Here is a 19396-nt window from a genome sequence, read left to right on the forward strand (position 1 = left end):
CTATCTCGGTCAAGACAGATTTGATTTTTGCAACAAACTCTGACCGAATTCTGGGAGTTGGAGTCCACAAGTCTTCAAATTATCAAGGTGGGACACCCCCAACATAAACAGAATGATACTTTGGTGCCAAATGGCACTTACTTACCCCAGATCCTTGGTTTAGCCAGAAACTCAACCACCAGTTGCTGAAAGCTGCGCTGGCAATCATCAGAAAAAAGAGAAGAATGATGATAAACCACAATAGAAAACCTAGGAGGGAGTGTAGACATAGGATGTCAAACCCGGCTGCATTCCTGAGGATACAAAGGCTGAGTTCACACAACCACTGAACAAGTCCAGGTGAAGAGCTAGCCGCTGCATTTGCCCAATGTGCTAAACTTAGTTAGCTTTGGGAGTTTGTAATCTGGGTGAATTCTTTTGCGGCTTAGCCTTTTGTGAGAAGGCAGCCTGCTCAGTGAGTTCCCAATCCAATAAATAAGGTGAAGGGTTAGAAATCCCATTCTATTCAATTCAAAAAGAAGATATGATGTAAGGAAGAAGTTCCTTCCACTGGACATTCATTTCATCACAAAGATATGGAGCTAGGCAGAGAAACTTTGGTGCAGTGGAAGGAAATATATGTCACAGAAAAACACCCACCTCATTAGTGGTCTTTCTCCCTGTTGTCCACAAAGAAAACCCCAATACTGCCAAAATAAATCTAAAAGGAATCCTCACATGCCCAGAGATTTGGGGAGAAAGAAAAGGAAGGGGAGAGGAGAGGAGAGGCGAAAAGAAGAGCACAGCTGGAAGGGACCTTGGAGGTCTTCTAGTCCAACCCCTTAAAAGAGACTTTTAAAGTCTCTTCTTAAAAACCTCCAGATGAAACACTCACAAACTCTAGAGCAGTGGTTCCCAATGTGGGGCCCAGGCCCCACAGGAGGGCAATTTCATTTTTAATGGGGGCAATTTGAACCTTGTTTAAACCAAGTGAATGGCCTTGCGAGGGAGCACGGGCAAAATTTACAGGCACATTGTTACGGGAACAATCCTCCCCTGGAACAAATGCATTTCAGAAATTGTGCAGCCGGTTATGGCGTGTACCTCCAGATGCCTTGATATAAGTATGGTAGGTTTTCCATTTGATCCAACCTTCCGCCTTCTCCTCTTTTTGAATCAGCTGGTCTTCTGGGGCTGTGGCAGAAATCACCAAGCATTTATTCGCGCTGCAACCTTACCCGGGGATGACAATTCTCATGCATTCCAGCAAGACAGACACAGACTTCAGAGGATAATCAGAACTGCAGAAAAAACAATGGCTACCAACCTGCCTTCCATCGAGGACTTGCATACTGCACGAGTCAAAAAAAAAGGGCTGTGAAAATATCTACAGACCCCTCGCCTCCTGGACATAAATTGTTTCAACTCCTACCCTCAAAATGACGCTATGGAGCACTGCACACCAGAACAACTAGACACAAGGACAGTTTTTTCCCCAAACGCCCTCACTCTGCTAAACAAATAATTCTCTCACCACTGTCAAACCATAAGTATTAGTCTTCTCATCATTCCTATCACCCTCCCACTTATGACTGCAGGACTGTAACTTTGTTACTTGTATCCTTACAATTTATATTGATATTGATTGTTTCCTGATTGTTTATTTGTACCCTATGACTATCATTAGGTGTTGCACCTTATGATTCATGACGAATGTATTTTTTCCTTTATGTAGACTGAGAGCAGCTGCACCAAAGACAAATTCCTTGTGTGTCCAATCACACTTAGCCAATAAAGCAGTGGTTCCCAAACTTGGCAACTTTAAGACTTGTGGACTTCAACTCCCAGAATTCTCCAGCTAGCTCTTCTGGCTGGAGAACTCTGGGAGTTGAAGTCCACAAGTCTTAAAGTTGCCAAGTTTGGGAAACACTGCAATAAAGAATTCTATTCTATTCTATTCTATTCCATTCCATTCCACTCCACATTCTATTCTGTTCCATTCCACTCCACTCCACTCCACATTCTATTCTATTCTATTCTATTCTATTCCATTCCATTCCACTTTCTATTCTATTCTATTCCATTCCACTCCACTCCACTCCACATTCTATTCTGTTCTATTCTATTCTATTCTATTCCATTCCATTCCATTCCATTCCACTTTCTATTCTATTCTATTCCATTCCATTCCACTCCACTCCACATTCTATTCTGTTCTATTCTATTCTATTCCATTCCATTCCACATTCTATTCTATTCTATTCTATTCCACTCCACTCCACTCCACATTCTATTCTGTTCTCTTCTGTTCTCTTCTGTTCTATTCTATTCTATTCTATTCCATTCCATTCCATTCTACTTATTCTACTTATTCTACTCTACCCTACTCTACTCTACTCTAGTCCTATTTTCTAGTGCTATTTTCTATTCTATTCTATTCATTTCATTTCAAGAAAATTGGACATCGGGTTGAGCATAGCAACACACCCCCTCCTGCCATTCCCCTTGGATGAAGCCATATGGAAAATGCTGCTTCCCCCCCCCCCCCTAATGGCTGTTGAATGAATGGGAGCCCGTGACAAGAATGCAATTGGAGAGGAGATTGATTTAAGTGATCAATACTGTCAGCAGCTGGGATGCAAAACTCAATTGATTTTCTCATTCTCCTCTTTTGATTTTGAACAAAGGAGAAAGCAGGCCAGAAAGAAAACTGCCCCAAGGGGCTGATTTAGCTTGGAGTTTAAGCTTTTTTTTTTTCATTTCCTCTTCAGAACTTTTTAGGCTCAGTGGTTAAGTCTCTGGGCTTGTGGGCCAAAAACCAGCAGCCCAAGTTTAAGACCTGAGCAATACACACGGGGTGAGCTCCTGCCCTCAGCTCAGCTACTGCCAACCTAGCAGTCCAAAAGCATGCAAATGCAAGTAGATAAACAGGCACCATTTCAGTGATGATGTCATGCTGGCCACATGACCATGGAAATGTCTTCAGACAGCCCAGGGACAAAGGCCTTGAAATGGAGGTGAGCACTGACCCTCATAGTCAGCCACAGGTAGTGGAGGAAAAAACTCTCCTTACCTTTCTATCCTACCAGAGCATGTTCATTGCCTTATAGCATCTCGTTCAATGTTCCCCAACTATGTGACTTTAACTCAGAATTCCCCAGCCATTGGGTCACTTTTTCCACGGCGTGTTCCACGGATCCAATTTGGGTTTTGTCTTCCATGACCGAGATTATCATATTACTATCATATGAAGCCATAATATTATTGGTTTGAACATCACATGACTAGTCAACCAAGTGACTCTTCTGTTAAACCAAGTCTAGAACCCAGCTATGTGGGTTCCCAAGTTAGAACACCTTTACTACAAGTAAAATCTACCAAGGAGGTTGTCCAGCCAGAATAAATTGTTTCTTGAATTGTAACACAGATGGACATGAAATAAGCTATTCTTCCACTACTTCTTCAGCAAGGTAACTATCTTGTTTACTTGTCTCAACTATTTGGGGTGCAATACATTTTGACAGTGAGATTTGGTGATTTGATCGTGAAGGAAGACAACGTGAAACTTACTTGTGGTTGTTCCTTTTTCAAGGTCTTTCTTAGTCTCTGTATCATCAGGCTTATCAAAACCTTGGGAGATGAAAAGTGAAGGGAGAGTCAAGCAAATATTTGTGAGAAAAAAAAGCATTCTTATTTCACTCTGACTTTGCAATATTAATTTCAACTCAAAAGTACCAAGGTACTTGAAGCAGATATCTAAGCAAGCCTTGGTGCTTTTGCGTGACCCGTCAAAACCGCTCTCGACTAAACCGCGCCCGACTAAATCGCGTCACTGACGTCATCAACAGGGCGACAACAGCCAGCGCGGAGAAAGAAGGGTGCTTTAAATAGCGCTTTGAAAGCAAGCCGATTCAACTTAAGGTAAGGGTTGGGTTTAGGGTTAGCTTTAGGGTTAGCTTTAGGGTTAGGTTAAGGGTTAGAGTTAGGTTTAGGGTTAGGTTAAGGGTTAGGATTAGGATTAGGTTTAGGGTTAGGTTAAGGGTTAGGATTGGGTTTAGGGTTACTGTATATACTCGAGTATAAGCCTAGTTTTTCAGCCCACTTTTTGGGCTGAAAAAAGCCGCCTCGGCTTATACTCGAGTCAGTGAAAAATTTGCCCGAAATGGAGGAGAAAAAGGGGCGGGGCCATGCCGCTGGGTGACACTCATGAATGGCCCAGTGCCCCTGTGAGTTTCCCCTCCCTCTGTGTCAGTTTGCCGCGCAGCGCGCACCGCACCATCCCCCCTCCTCACGTTCTAATGTAATGCAGGGCTGTCTTACGATTCCCCTTCCTCCCCCTCCTGCCGCTCTGCAACGATGTCCCACCTCCTCCTTGTTATGGCAAGCAGCCACATAGCGATGTCCCACCTCCTCTGGTACAGTGATCCAATGATAGGAATCACTGTGCCGTGTGTCATAGGAGGCGGGACATCGCTCCCGCGGCTGCACGGGACATCATCATCACAGCGGGACATCAGCATCATGAGGTGAGTGAAGTATTTCATTGAATACACCGCTAGTTTACTGTTTTTCTTTGAAATAAATATTCAAAAACATTATTGGTATCTATTTTTATTTTTGAAATTTACCGGTAGCTGCTGCATTTCCCACCCTAGGCTTATACTCGAGTCAATAACTTTTCCAGTTTTTTGTGGTAAAATTAGGTGCCTCGGCTTATATTCGGGTCGGCCTATACTCGAGTATATACGGTAGGTTAAGGGTTAGGATTAGGGTTAGGGTTAGGGTTAGGGTTAGGTTAAGGGTTAGGTTTAGGGTTAGGGTTAGGTTAAGGGTTAGGTTTAGGGTTAGGTTTAGGATTAGGTTTAGGGGGGTTAGGTTTAGGTTTAGGGATTAATTTTAGGTTTAGGGTTTACAGCGTGCTTCTGTCTCTGTGCTGTTGTCACCCTGTTGATGATGTCAGCGACACGGTTTAGTGGGGCGCGGTTTAGTCAAGCGCGGTTTTGTCGGTGAACTGTGCTTTTGTACTACACAAAAATTGAAAGTGAGTTTGGGGGATTTAATCCTGCAGGAAGACAAAGTGAAACTTACTTGTGATTGTTCCTTTTTCAAGATCTTTCTTAGTCTCTGTATCATCAGACTCATCAAGACCTTGGGAGATGAAAAATGAAGAGAGAGTCAAGGAAATATTTGTGGGGGGGAAAAGCATTATTGTTTCACACTGACTTTGCAATGTTACGTTAACCTCAAAAAGTACCAAGGCCTAACCTTGAAGCAGATATCTAAGCAAGCCTGGGTGCTTTTGCACTACACAAGGTGCAAGGGTTGTCAGTGAGATTTGGGGATTTAATCCTGCAGGAAGACAAAGTGAAACTTACTTGTGATTGTTCCTTTTTCAAGGTCTTTCTTAGTCTCTGTATCATCAGGCTTATCAAGACCTTGGGAGATGAAAAGTGAATGGAGAGTCAAGCTAATACTTGTGGTGGGGAAAGCCTTCTTATTTCATACTGACTTTGCAACATTAATTTCAACTCAAAAGTACCAAGGTCTAACCTTGAAGCAGATAGCTAAGAAGCCTGAGTGCTTTTGCATTACACAAGGGTTGAAAGCAGAGGTGGGTTCCTACCGGTTCGCACCGGTTCGATAGAACTGGTTCGTCAAATCTACCAAACCAGTTAGAAGAGGTTCTACCAGTAAACTCGGAAAGCAGGCCACATCTCCAGAAGAGGTTCCAAAATTTTTTGAAACCCACCACTGGTTGAAAGTGAGTTTGGGGGATTAAATCGTGCAGGAAGACAAAGTGAAACTTACTTCTGCTTGTTCCTTCTTGAAGGTCTTTCTTAGTCTCTGAATCATCATACTCATCAAAATCTTGGGAAATGAAAAGTGAGGGGAAAGTCAAGCTAATAATTGCGATTGTTAAAAGTATAAAGTAGGAAAGGAAATGATTTTACCAGGAACTTTCAGTTCTGTGGCAGAGATGTCTGAATCGTGAGCCTGGATGTCTTTCTTTTTCATTGATTCATCTGACGATGCTGAAAGAAATTGGTTGTCTGCAATCTAAAGTAAACAAAGAATGTTTTTATTTGAGAATGAAGAAGCCCAGCTAGATCATATATAACATGCCCAGGTTCACCTGGTGCACCAGTTGCGTCCCTACCTGAACCGGGAGGCACTCGCAACAGTCATTCATGCCCTCGTGACCTCAAGACTGGACTACTCCAATGCGCTCTACATGGGGCAGCCCTTGAAGAGTATTTGGAGACTTCAACTCGTCCAGAACGCAGCCGCGCGAGCGATTGTGGGTGCACCTCGGTACACCCACGTTACACCTATCCTCCGCGAGCTGCACTGGCTACCGATCAGTCTCCGGATACGCTTCAAAGTGCTAGTCGTAACTTATAAAGCCCTTCATGGTATTGGACCTGGGTACTTGAGAGACCGCCTGCTGCCAATTACCTCCTAAAGACCCATTAGATCACACAGGGTTGGCCTCCTCCGGGTTCCGTCTACCAGCCAATGACACCTGGCTACTACCCGGGGGAGGGCCTTCTCTGTGGCAGCTCTGGCCCTCTGGAACGAATTCCCCGCAGAGATCCGGACCCTCACCTCTCTCCAGGCCTTCTGAAAAAGCCGTCAAAACCTGGCTTTGCCGGCAGGCCTGGGGTTAATGAGTTCCCCTCCCCTCTCGATCTGTGTGGTTGTGTGATTCTTGGCTATTTTAACTACTTGTATTGTGTTCTATGTTTCCCCTTTTCCCCCCTTTGAGTTGTTTGCCACCCTGAGTCCCTCCCGGAGAAGGGCGGCATACAAATAAAATAAATCTAAATCTAAATCTAAACATCTGTCTAACCCAGAAATGGGGAACGATGGCTCCCTTTATGACTTGTGGACTTCAACTCCCAGAAATCCTCAGCCAACATGAATTCTGGAGTTGGTCCACAAGTCATAAAGGAAGCCATCATTCCCCATCCTTGTTCTTACCCACAGGACACCCCATAAACTGGTCTTGAGAATAACACCTGTTTTTTCCTGTTTTTCTTCAGCATCTGATACTGGAAAGAACACTGACTCAAGGAAGTTATTTTAGCTATTGTTTCTAAAGACTATTGATTGTTCTAAGTCCTGACAATTTTTCCTCATCTGTTAAGAATCTAAAAATACCCTTGTTTATTCAACCCCAAGTCAGTTTAGTCCAACAGCTTGTTACCTAAAACTTCTAAGGAGATGTCTCCTGGAAGCCTACAAGCTCAACATGATATGGATACTCCTCAACTTACAGATATAGATAGTCCTCGACCTACGACCGTAATTGAGCCCAATATTTCTCTTGCTAAGTGAGACATTTCTTAAGTGAGTTTTGTCCCATTTTAAGACCTTTCTTGCCACCGCTGTTAAGTGAATCACAGTGCTTATTAAGTTAGTAACGTGGTGGTGAAGTGAGTTTGGCTTCCCCATCAACATTGCTTCTTGGAAGGTCGCAAAAAGGGGATCACGTAATTCTGGGACAGTGCAACAGTCATAAATATGAGCCAGCTGTCAAGCTGTTGTGGTCTATCAGCCGACGGCCCCTCCAGCAGCCAAATCAGAGAAGGAGGAGATATGGGAGTCAGAGTCAGCATCAAGGCAACCTGAAAGCTCCGAGTGGGAAGAGGGAATGGAGCTGGCAGAGAGACAGAGGCAGAGCCTGGTCCATCCATCAGCCCTCATATAGAGAGTCAACAGCCCCCAGGTCTGGAAGTGGTTAATGAGGAAGAGGAGGAACAGCTGGGTCCAGTGCCTGACACACAGGTGCACAGAAGGCAGAGGAGAGGAGAGCAGCGGAAATCTATGGGCTGATCCTTGGGATGGAAGAGCCACTGTTGCTAGCGAAGTCCCACTCACGCTCTGGGGATAAAAGGCAGGGGGAGTAGATGAATAGATGTGGCAGACAAGATGTGATGTTGAGAGAGAAACTTTTTTTGCCAGGGCTGCTGGCGCTCCTAATAAAGGAATCTTTGCGTTAACTTCAGGGAGTTTGTCGTGTTTAGGGAGCTGGGTCAGACTCAAGCATCTGAATTTTGATCGCGTCATCATGGGGAGGCTTCAGTGGTCTTAAGTGTGAAAAAACCGGTCATAAGTCACTTTTTAAATGCCTTTTTAAGTTTGAACGGTGATTAAATGAACTGCTGTAAGTCGAGAACTATCTGTAATGTTCTCCAGCAATTGTTTCCATTGATTTTCTTATCCGGGGGCTCCTCCTAAGCTATAATGATCACTGGCCATAAATATCATCCATTAGACTGTGCAATGTACAGCCACCCAGATATTGTTAAGAATTCAGCTCCTATCACCCACTGCTATTATCCATATTAGCTAGGTTTTATGGAAGTTGAGATTCAACAATAACTGGACTTGCTATTACCCATATTACTCTAATAAGCGTGTGTTTTTTTTCCCCCATACGATTATCTCTAAAGCTGTGCCTCTCTGTGTAACCCTCTCTCTCAACTTTGCATGCACTAGAATGCAAAACCATGCTGGCTCTTGCAGCATGGTGGGAGTTGAGCCACAATCCCTGTCCTTTTGGCACATGCCTGGAATATCACATTCTGCATGCGGAAAAGTATCACAGCGTTTCCTGTGACGCTGATTGCGTGAGTCACAGCCCCTTTGCTCCCCACGCAGATGTTGCGGCTGTTGTGCATTCTCTCTTCACCGGTGCATGCTTCGAAAAGTTTGTGAGGTGCAAAGGGCAGTGGAAATCTCAGAATGGAGCCAGTGTTGGTGCACGAACCTCACTGTTCTTTGCACTCATGCTTGGGAAGCGTGCATTAGGCATTGAAATGGGATTAACAGAGTTGGAGGGGACTTTGGAGGTTTTAAAGCAAGAATAGGAATAGGAATAGGAATAGGAGTAGGAGTAGGAGTAGGAGTAGGAGTAGGAGTAGGAGTAGGAATAGGAATAGGAGTAGGAGTAGGAGTAGGAGTAGGAGTAGGAGTAGGAATAGGAGTAGGAGTAGGAATAGGAATAGGAGTAGGAGTAGGAGTAGGAATAGGAGTAGGAATAGGAGTAGGAATAGGAATAGGAATAGGAGTAGGAGTAGGAGTAGGAGTAGGAATAGGAGTAGGAGTAGGAATAGGAATAGGAGTAGGAGTAGGAGTAAAAATAGAAATAGGAGTAGGAGTAGGAGTAGGAATAGGAATAGGAGTAGGAGTAGGAGTAGGAATAGAAATGGAATGGAATGGAATGGAATAGAATAGAATAGAATAGAATAGAATTCTTTATTGGCCATGTGTGATTGGACACAAAAGGAATTTGTCTCGGGTACAAATATAATACAAATACGGTAAAAAGAGAAGAGAAGAACACAGTTGGAAGGGACCTTGGAGGTCTTCTAGTCCACTCCCCTGCTTAGGTAGGAAACCCTATAACGTTTCAGACAAAAGTTTGTCTAGTCTTTTGAATGTCTCTATCCTGCACAACAGTTGCTGGTAAGAGGCATCAAAAGGCTTTGAATTCTACTGTGTCAGTTCTTCTAGAAGCTTTCACCAGTACCAGAGAACTAACTCTGGATAAGCTAATAGGCAACAGCACGAAATAAGTCCAAAGAACTAAAACCCACAATGACGTCTTCTGAACGCTGGTTATAAAAATGTTGAGCGTAACGGCCCTTGGCTTTCAACAGCTGTGCGTGGGAGCCACTTTCCAACATCTCCCCATCTTCCAACAAGATGATTTGATCACAAAACTGCAGATACTGCGGGTATTAAGGAAAGTGAAAAGAATCAGTAAACTAATGAGCAGCTTGTAGGGTTCGTATTTCAGGGCCCCACATTTACACCAGCATAGCAATAGCACTTAAGACTTATATACCACTTCATAGTGCTTTACAGCCCTCTCTAAGCAGTTTACAGAGTAAGCCTATGGCCCCCAATAATCTGGGTCCTCGTTTCACTCACCTTGGAAGGATAGAAGGATGAGGATTGAACTGCTGGCTATGGGCAGAACCTGCCATATTGCATTCTAACCATTGTACCACCAAGGAAGGAAGGAGGGAGGGAGGGAGAGAGGGTGGATGGATGGATGGAATAGCAATAGCACTTAGACTTATATACTGCTTTACAGTGCTTTGCAGCCTTCTCTAAGCAGTTTATAGAGTCAGCCTATTGCCCCCAACTATCTGGGTCCTCATTTGACCCACCTCGGAAGGATGGAAGGATGAGTCAACCTTGAGCCTGGTGGGATTCGAATTGCCAAATTGCAGGCAGCCAGCAGTCAGCAGAAGTAGCCTGCAGTACTGCACTCTAACCACTGTGCCATCACGGCAGCCTCGATTTACGATCATGGTTGAGCTAAAACTTTTGTTTAAAAGTTTCACGCTAAGTGAGGTATTTGTTAAGTGAGTATTGCCCTATTTTGCGACCTTTCTTGCTGCAGTCGTTAAGCGAATCAATGCACTTGTTAAGTTAGTAATCCGGTTGCGAAGTGAATCTGGCTTCCCCACCAACTTTGCTCATCAGAAGGTCGCAAAAGGGGATCACGCAACCTTGGCGGCTCTGGAATTATCATAAACATGAGTCAGTTTGCCAAGCGTTTGAATTTTGATCACGTGACCATGGGGATGTATACGTTCTAACTGTGAAAAATGGCCCTAGGTCACTTTTTTCAATGCCTCTGTAAATTTGAATGGTCACTAAATGAACTGTCATAAGTCCAGGACTACCTGTAGAGTTTTGGGATTGTTGTTAGTTCAAGAGACACAAGATCAAGGAAGAGATATGACCATTTTAACTTCACACGTTCTGTTAAAATATTCATGACTGGGAGAGACATGGGAACAAGGTCAGCCAATGAAGAGGCATAGCAACTAAACAGCTTAAACAGATCTGAGTCTGTGCAGAGAATTGAAACAGAAACTTAAGCTGTTGCTGCTGTGAGAAGTAAACTAGCAGTCTGTCTGGGCTTGTCTGCTGATATGAAACTAACTGTCACTCTCCTGCCTTCCAAGTGTTTACTTGGAAGAACCACCTGTTGGTATTGTACATTTATTCATTTATTCTTATGTATATAAAAAAGTTAATGAATCCAGCTGAATCAGTTATCTGTGTGTGCTTTCTGGATTTGAACATATTCAACAAACTGACACATTCACTGAATGAATGGTTGTAAGGCGAGGACTACTTGTAATCCTTTTTCAAAACAGTCTTTATTATTGTAGGAGAGAAGAACAAAATTTGACCTATATGCATCAAACAATATCGACGTGGGGTTATCTTGGGTGTCTTTCTCACACCTCCCTCTTTCTTGGGTCTAAGTACAGGTAATCCTTGACTTACTACCACAATTGAGTTTCCATTGCTAAGCAAGACAGTTGTGAAGTGAGTTTTGTCCCATTTGATAACCTAAACACATTGTCAGGGTGCCCTAATTAACTCACGAGCCTCGAGCCAAGTTTCAAAAGAAATCCAGTCATTTATTAGGAGCAGCATGACAGCACGTTCCCGAGTGGAGTCAGCTCTGCGCCATGTGATTTATGGTTCAACTATGACCCTGTTTCCCCCCTCCACCCAGAGTGTGTCACTAATCACATTGTCCAACGAGGCACTTTCGCAGGCTGCAAAAAACACGCCTCTCAGGCCTTCGGTAATCTGAGAAAGGTATGCATGGAATGTACTTCTGAACGTGGCTGCTGAGCTGCTCCTTCAGTTCTCCCCCCTCCTGCCCATGGCAACTCAAGAGCAGATCCTGAATGCTTTGCGAGTTGACATACATTGTAAGTCAAGGATTCCCTGTATGTCCTTGTTTGTTTGGTGGATAAGAGTTTCGAAAGTTCTTATAGCAAATTATGCAGTCTGGATATGAAGCTAAGGAATGAAAAGCACAAGCCTTCCTTTGGCCACCCTCGTTAAATCAGAGATAAGACGGCAACGTTTGAAGAATGCTAAAATTAAGAAGACTCTTTGAATGACTGGGCAAAGGAAGAGGTGCCAGCAGCTCAGCTTCCCTCTCAAATTATTGCTGCGTCCAAGGACACAGACGGATTAACCTCTGTCCCCCTGGACTCCCTCCCTCACTTTTATCAGTCCTGCACTTTTATCACGGATTAACTTCTGTCCTTTGGACTTCCTCCCTCACTTTTATCAGTCTTGCACACTCAAGTTTTTTCTCTCCTTTCTCTTTTGAAATGAGGCCAACAATCTAAACCTTTATATCAGGGGTGGGTTTCTCGCCCTGTTCCAACTGGTTCGGTTGGAACGGGGCCGGTGGCGTCCTCGTGCACGCGCGCAGTGCACGCATGCGTACTAGCATCTGTGCGATGCTCCAGCTGCTCCTGGAGGATCGCGCAGGCGCTGTATGCGTCCTGCGCATGCGTGGAAGCGCAGAACTCGTCAAAACCGGGTAAGGAACGCGGGCGGGCGGGTGGGCCCTTCGCCGTTCCCGGAAGTTACTTACTTCCGGGTTCTCCGACCAACCGGTTCCCGGGGACCGCCGCGAACCGGTTGAAACCCACCCCTGCTTTATACGTGTGGATTGGATATTGAATAGTATCTTAAGCAGAGGTGGTATGCTACCGGTTTGGATCGGTTCAGCCCGAACCGGTAGCGGAAATCGTGGGTGCCTCCGTCCACCCGCCCCATCTCTATGGCATCCCTTTTTCTGCCATAAGCGCATGCACGAAAGGCTGTGAGCATGCACAGAGGTGGCGTGTGCAAGCGAAGCATTTGTGAACCGGTGGGGACGGTAAGTAAATGCCAACCCCGATCTTAAGCAAGCCATATTTTTTAAACCTCCTGTTTGGTTGGACAAGCCACAATTAGCAGACTGACTCTGGGTGGCAGTGTTCATCTCCATTTCAAAACCGAAGAGCCAGCACTGTCCGAAGACGTCTCCGTGGTCATGTGGCTGGCATGTCTAAACGCCGAAGGCGCACGGAACGCTGTTATCTTCCCACCAAAGGTGGTTCCTATTTTCCTACTTGCATTTTTACAAACTTTCGAACTCTAGGTTGGCAGAAAGATACAGAGATTCAATTAAATAAAACACAGCAATTAAAAAAAATAGAGATAGGTGGGTGGAGCTAGTGTATGTTGCAATATGCTGTATTGCAGCAGCATAAAAAGATTCAATTGGGAGACTTGGTTTGAGGGCTGTAGAAATGAAGCTCTGGGTCAGATGAGACTTCTGAACTGAATCGGCAAGTCAGTTGCAACCGTCCAGTCAAACTGATGCCACTGAATTGACCCGGATCCATTTTGAAGAATTTCTCTGTGTGCCCCAGAAGCCTTTATTCGAATCAATTTTTTTTTGAAGTTTGAGTGAAAGTAGTTAGCTTAGACGTTCAAAGCGAATCGAAACGATTTTTGAAATCAAACTGGAGTTAAGCTGGAACTGAACTGGATCACAAATTGCAATGAACCAAAAAATTGGATTTTGGCAGATTTATGCAAATTTCAGTCTCTCCCTCTCCCTCCCTCCCACTCTCTCTGTCTGTGTGTGTGTGTGTGTGTGTGTGTGTGTGTGTGTGTGTGTGTGAGAGAGAGAGAGAAATTCCCATTGTGTGTATGTGTTTATGTGTTTCTCCCTCCTTCCCTCCCTCCCTCACTGTATGTCTGTGTGTGTATGAGAGAGAGAGAGAGAGATTCCCATTGTGTATATGTGTCTATGTGTGTCTCTCTCTCCCACCCTCCCTCCTTCCCTCCCTCCCTCCCTCACTGTGTGTCTGTGTGTGTATGAGAGAGAGGGAGAGAGAGAGAGAGAGATTGTGTCTATGTGTCTATGTGTGACTCTCTCTCCCACCCTCCCTCCTTCCCTCCCTCCCTCCCTCCCTCACTGTGTGTCTGTGTGTGTATGAGAGAGAGAGGGAGAGAGAGGGAGATTCCCATTGTGTATATGTGTCTATGTGTGTCTCTCTCTCCCTCCCTCCTTCCCTCCCTCCCTCCCTCACTGTGTGTCTGTGTGTGTATGAGAGAGAGAGAGAGAGAGAGAGAGAGAGAGAGAGATTCCCATTGTGTATATGTGTCTATGTGCGTCTCTCTCCCTCCCTCCCTTCCTTCTTCCCTCCCTCCCTCCCTTTGTGACTGTGTGTGTATGAGGGAGAGAGTCAGAGTCAGAGGGAGACAGAGACAGACAGACAGACAGACAGAAACAGATACACACACAATAGGAAACAGATAGACAGATAAAGTACATATAGACATAGAGGCAGAGACTTCTGTTCAACAGAAAAAGAGTGCAAATTTTAGAAAATACATTTGTAGGGCACAGTCTGGTTTCTTAGACCTGGCTGAAACAACAATACTATTATAGGGGGGGAGGGAGGAAACCATATCAACAAATTACTATCGCTTTGGGAAGAAGAACTTACAACCTGTAAGCCCCAAGGGCTCCGTTTAGGTCAAACGATACAAATTCTCCCCATTCTTTAGACTGAGTATCTTTGTTTCTCTTCTGTTTCAGATGGACCAGGATTTCTGTGCCCTCTGCTGGTATGGAGAAGACACTTTATTTTTCAAGATTGGAAAGATTTTTCAAGAGGGGGAGGATGGAAGAAATAACCAAATAAAACTGCGGGGATGTGTGTTGAGAAAAGTCTTTTAAACAACGAAAAATAAAACCTGGGTGCCAAAGACTCCGAAGACCCTCTCAAACGTTGCATCGACTGTGGAAAAGGATAGATGATTGCTGACCTCAATTCTTCCAACCAACGGCCTGAAAACCAAGCCATGCCACCATCTCTCTGCTCGGGGTTGTAAGAGCGTTGCCAAAATGCTCTAATTCATTTTCTGTTCTGTTAGACTCACTGTGCAATTGCGTCTCTCCGGGGGCATAAAACCCAGAATGCTTGTTACTTCTAAACTAATAGCACACTTACTGTCCAAATGTAGGTCATTATGAAGGGGACATTCACACACCAGAGGAAAATATTAGGAGTTCTGAAGAGGCTCTAATGGTTTGCAGGATTTAAAAAAAAATGAGGGAGGGAATGGAGGGTTGGGGGTTAATTTAAGGTGACCAGACGTCCCGATTTTGGCAGGACAGTCATGATTTCTAACAATTTGTCCCGCGTCCCGCAACGTTTTTAAAAAGTCCCGATTTTCTGGCTTCATGTTGAAAGAGCAGTGGATTTGCTTAAGAAATCCTAACCGGGGCAAGACAAAAGACACTCTATCTAACCCCTCTCTATGTCTCAGTACTTTCATTGAAGATATTAAAACATTAAAGCAAGAACAAGGACCCCCCCCCCCGCCCCTTTTACCTCCTTTTATAAGAAAAGATGACCCAGTTATTGGAAAACATCTCAGGGATGAGTATCGGTTGAACATGCTAAGTATTGAAGACATACTGACCAAGAAAGATTGGGGGGGGAATATTGGGGTTTGGGGAATAGGATGGAATATTCTGGGAAGAAAGTCAGACTAAAAATGTCTTAAAGGTCCCAGGATGATAAAGTCTTTAAAATTATTTTAAAAAAACCAAAAGCATCTTATCTATCTATCTATCTATCTATCTATCTATCTATCTATCTATCTATCTATCTATCTATCTATCCATCCATCCATCCATCCATCCATCCATTTATCTATCTACCATCTATATAAACAGCTTTGTGCATATATGTTCAGATGACCAAGAAAGAACAAGTTCTCAACCAAAGAAATATTGATTTGATGAAGTGCTGACACATGTTGTGCCCCAAATATTGCATAAAACCATAGCTGGTTATATGGTAGCATTCTAAATCCCATAACTGCTTGGTATTATCTCATATGTGTGTGTGAGAGAGATAGAGAGAGGGGTGGGGAGAGAGAAAGAGAGAGAGAGAGAGAGAGAGAGAGAGAGATTATCTCAAATTTTGTGTCTGTGTATGTGTGTGTTTTCTAGTATAACTCTAGAATGCCTCTAGCAATTTCAACCAAACTTGGTACACAGATGACATACTCCCCGGAGACAAATGCTGTGGGGAGTAAGACACCCCTAACACCCCTTGGGATGTGTGTTCTGTTAAGATGCAGCCTGTTGTGCCTTAAACTGGCTTCTACTGTACTGCCATAAAATGGCTTCTACTGTACAGCACAGTAGAGTTGCCATGGTAATGGCTTCACAGTCTTCCATAAGGGGACTCCCTCTGGTAAGGGGGAAAATCCAACATTAGAAATTATGTTTAGTCCGGACATTTCCACCCTATAAATAAATATCTGGGCAATGCTGTGTTATTGGCTAATAAATTATAAAAAAAGCTTTTAAAAGACTTCCCAAAAGGTCAGAATCCATCTTGCAAAAATGATTACAGATAATTGTCAACGTACAATGTCCGAAGTAACAACGGAACTGAAAAAAGTGACTTAGGACCATTTATCACACTAACAACCATTGCAGCATCCCCGTGGTCACATGACCAAAACTTGGACCCTTGGCAACTGACTCTTATTTATGACAGTGGCAGTGCCCTAGGGTCATGTGATCCCCTTTTGTGACCCTCGGACAAGGAAAGTCAATGGGAAATCCGGATTCGCTTAACAACCGTTGTTACTGAATTAATAATGGCAGTGACTCACTTAACAACTTAACTTAATAAAGAAAGGTCGTAAAATGAGGCAAAACTCACTTAACAAATGTCTCACTCAGCAACTGAAATTTTGGACTCAATTGTGCCTAAAAGGACTACCTATATTGGATTTCTTTTATCCCAACTCCATTCCGGGTCAGTTTCTGATTTAAGACACCATTCCTCCTAGGTAAATGTTCCACAGCACATGCGTGCTAGTCATTCCTGACTCTAGGGGGCGGTGCTCATCTCCATTTCTAAGCCAAAGAGCCAGCACTGTCCGAAGACGTCTCCGTGGTCATGTGGCTGGCATGACTCAACCCCGAAAGTACATAGAGCGCTGTTACTTTCCCACCAAAGGTGGTTCCTATTTTTCTACTTGCATTTTTACGTGCTTTCGAACTGCTAAGTTGGCGGAAGCTTGGACAAGTCACAGGAGATCACTGTGTTATGTGGTGCTAGAGATTCGAACCGCCGAACTGCCGACCTTTCTGATCAACAAGCTCAGCCTCTTAGCCACTGAGCCACCGTGTCCCCCCCCCACATCCCACCCGCATTCCTCATAACCATTCCCTATAAAATTCTTTCCCGTTTCTTTCAGCAACTCATTTACCTGCAGTTGATGAGATACCAGCAGGATGGTTTTCTCTTTAAGAGCTTTCTTAATGCATTCTTCAAATATAGACTTTCCAACTTGAGCATCCACAGCGGACAAAGGGTCGTCCAATAAATAAATATCTCGGTTTGCATACAGAGCACGAGCTAAATTAATTCTCTGCTTCTGACCTCCAGAAAGGGTCACACCCCCTTCTCCTATCTTTAAAAAAACAGAAGGGACACATCAATCAAACCCAAATACATAACATTCATATAAGCGTTTCCTTTTTAAAAGCTTCTTATCCTTAACGCGATGTGGCATTGTCAGGTTACGAATTTCCCCGGCATTTATGACAAACGTTCGGAGGACTGATTCTTTATTCCATAGACCGTAATGTCCTTTTTAGTAAGAGCAGAGAGGACTGCCAGGTGTTCATCTTAAGAGTACCGTAGAGTCAGCCTAATTTTCTGAAAAATATTTTGGCCAACTATTGCATTCTGAAGAAAGAGAGATAAATCTTAGCAGGCAGAAAGAAGGAGGTTAGGCCCCAAGTACCGATAAATTATGAAGGGAATGGGGGATATCCTTGCCTGAAGAGGAGGGAGAAAACAACAAAAAAAGGGGAAGATGACATCCACAACCATAGATCCAGGGGTGGGCGGCTGGGCAGGTTTGCAGGGATTCGGGAGAACCTCTAGCTTAGATTCTGTGCAGTTTGGAGAATCCCCATATCATACTCCTGGCTGGCCACACCCATCCTGCCCCTCCCCTCCCAGGAGTCCCCATGTGGCCCGTTTTGGATGCAGGTAAGTACAGGGTGCACACGGAAGCTTGGAGAGGGTGAAAAATGGGCCCACTGGAAGTTCAGGAAGGCCGCAAAACAGGCCCATTTCTGGCCTCCAATGGACCTCTGGAATCTGGGGAGGGAAAAACGCCTTCCCCTCTGTGGTGCAGGAGACCAACTAGGCCACGCCCACCATGGCCACGTCTATCCGGCAACCGGGCAGAGAACCTTTGCTAAAAACTTTGAAGCCCACCCCTGCATAGATCTATCACACAATTATGATTGTCTTGTTGATGATGGGGCTTCAACCACACCACCCATCCTTCCTAATGCTTCTTCTAAAGAGTTGCGGTCGAGTACTGCTTGAATTACATGGAGGAATGTGGTTGAATAAGGTACTCCACTGCCTGTAGACCAACATTATCTTGAAGTTTGAAGTTTAATTTTATTTATAGGCTGCCCAATCCCGGAGGCTCCGGGCGGCTTACCGAGAGGAGAAAGGAAAGAAAATAAAATAAAAAGAAAATAGACAAGTTAAAAAGACAACACAGATACATTCATTTCCGTCGGGGCTGGACCTCAGCAATGAAGTCAACAGCCCCAGGCCTGCCGGAATAGCCAGATCTTGACGGCTTTTCTGAAGGCCATGAGAGTGGGTGAGGTCTGGATTTCCGGGGGTAGTTCGTTCCAAAGGGTTGGGGCAGCCACAGAGAAGGCTCTCCTCTGGGGAGCCGCCAGCCGACATTGTCTGGCTGACGGCATCTGAAGGAGGCCCACCCTGTGGGATCTTACCGGCCCTTCAAGAGAGGAGAGAGTGAGAAAGAAACTCAAGATTGTCCCATCTTGATTCTCTTTGGTATAACACAGAGGAGGAAATCTCACCGTGTATTCTATTTACAGCAGGCAACCAATTATATGGCATATGTGGTTACAGGGAATTCCTAAAAAGATATATTCAAGATTTTTCTCCTGGGAATGTATCAGTGTGTCAGAAACATGGAAATCAACAGCAGCTGTAAGAATTCCAGGGCGGTCATAATGCCATTTTCACAACATCCACAGATGTTGAGCAAGGTAGCTAGGGCAAAAGTACTTCACAGTGATGAGTCCCAAGTTTGATCATATTGCAAGCCAGAGTGCCGAGAATGAAAATGTAAACTGACAAGCTAGCTTGGAGGGACAAAAATGCCAAATCTTGTTAGAATAGATTTATCTCCTCCCCGCCCCCCCGGGAGCTCAGACTTGCTTGCATTCCAGTCATTTCCAACAGAATACAGCAGAATGCTCAGAGAATAAAATAGGAATATTTAAAGAAAGTTTTTTTCTCTCTCTCTCTCTCCTTTCGATCCACTCATCCTTTGGTGATTAAAAACACACTGTGGCCCAATTTAGGCTCAACGCATTATAACAAATGCTGGGTTTATGAAACACATCGAAACAAAATTAGCAAAACACAATTGGTTTGAACATCTTGGCCTATCCGTTACACTTACAGGCTGACAGATGAGT

At 44.3% G+C, this 19396-nt stretch overlaps 1 protein-coding gene across 1 annotated transcript in view; it reads right to left on the bottom strand.

The window, feature by feature from the left end:
- LOC116517946 (multidrug resistance-associated protein 9-like) overlaps nt 1–19396 on the bottom strand; it is a 72556-nt gene that overhangs the window by 22009 nt on the left and 31151 nt on the right. The window contains exons 13-21 of the mRNA XM_032231139.1: nt 17119–17322; nt 9582–9716; nt 5931–6036; nt 5788–5847; nt 5355–5414; nt 5068–5127; nt 3550–3609; nt 1084–1212; nt 146–249 (exon numbers count right to left, since the gene is read on the bottom strand). Coding sequence (XP_032087030.1) covers nt 146–249; nt 1084–1212; nt 3550–3609; nt 5068–5127; nt 5355–5414; nt 5788–5847; nt 5931–6036; nt 9582–9716; nt 17119–17322 — 918 coding nt within the window. The remainder of the gene's footprint in view (nt 1–145; nt 250–1083; nt 1213–3549; nt 3610–5067; nt 5128–5354; nt 5415–5787; nt 5848–5930; nt 6037–9581; nt 9717–17118; nt 17323–19396) is intronic.

Source organism: Thamnophis elegans, chromosome 14 (genome assembly GCF_009769535.1).
Source record: "Thamnophis elegans isolate rThaEle1 chromosome 14, rThaEle1.pri, whole genome shotgun sequence".
Lineage (NCBI taxonomy): Eukaryota > Metazoa > Chordata > Lepidosauria > Squamata > Colubridae > Thamnophis > Thamnophis elegans.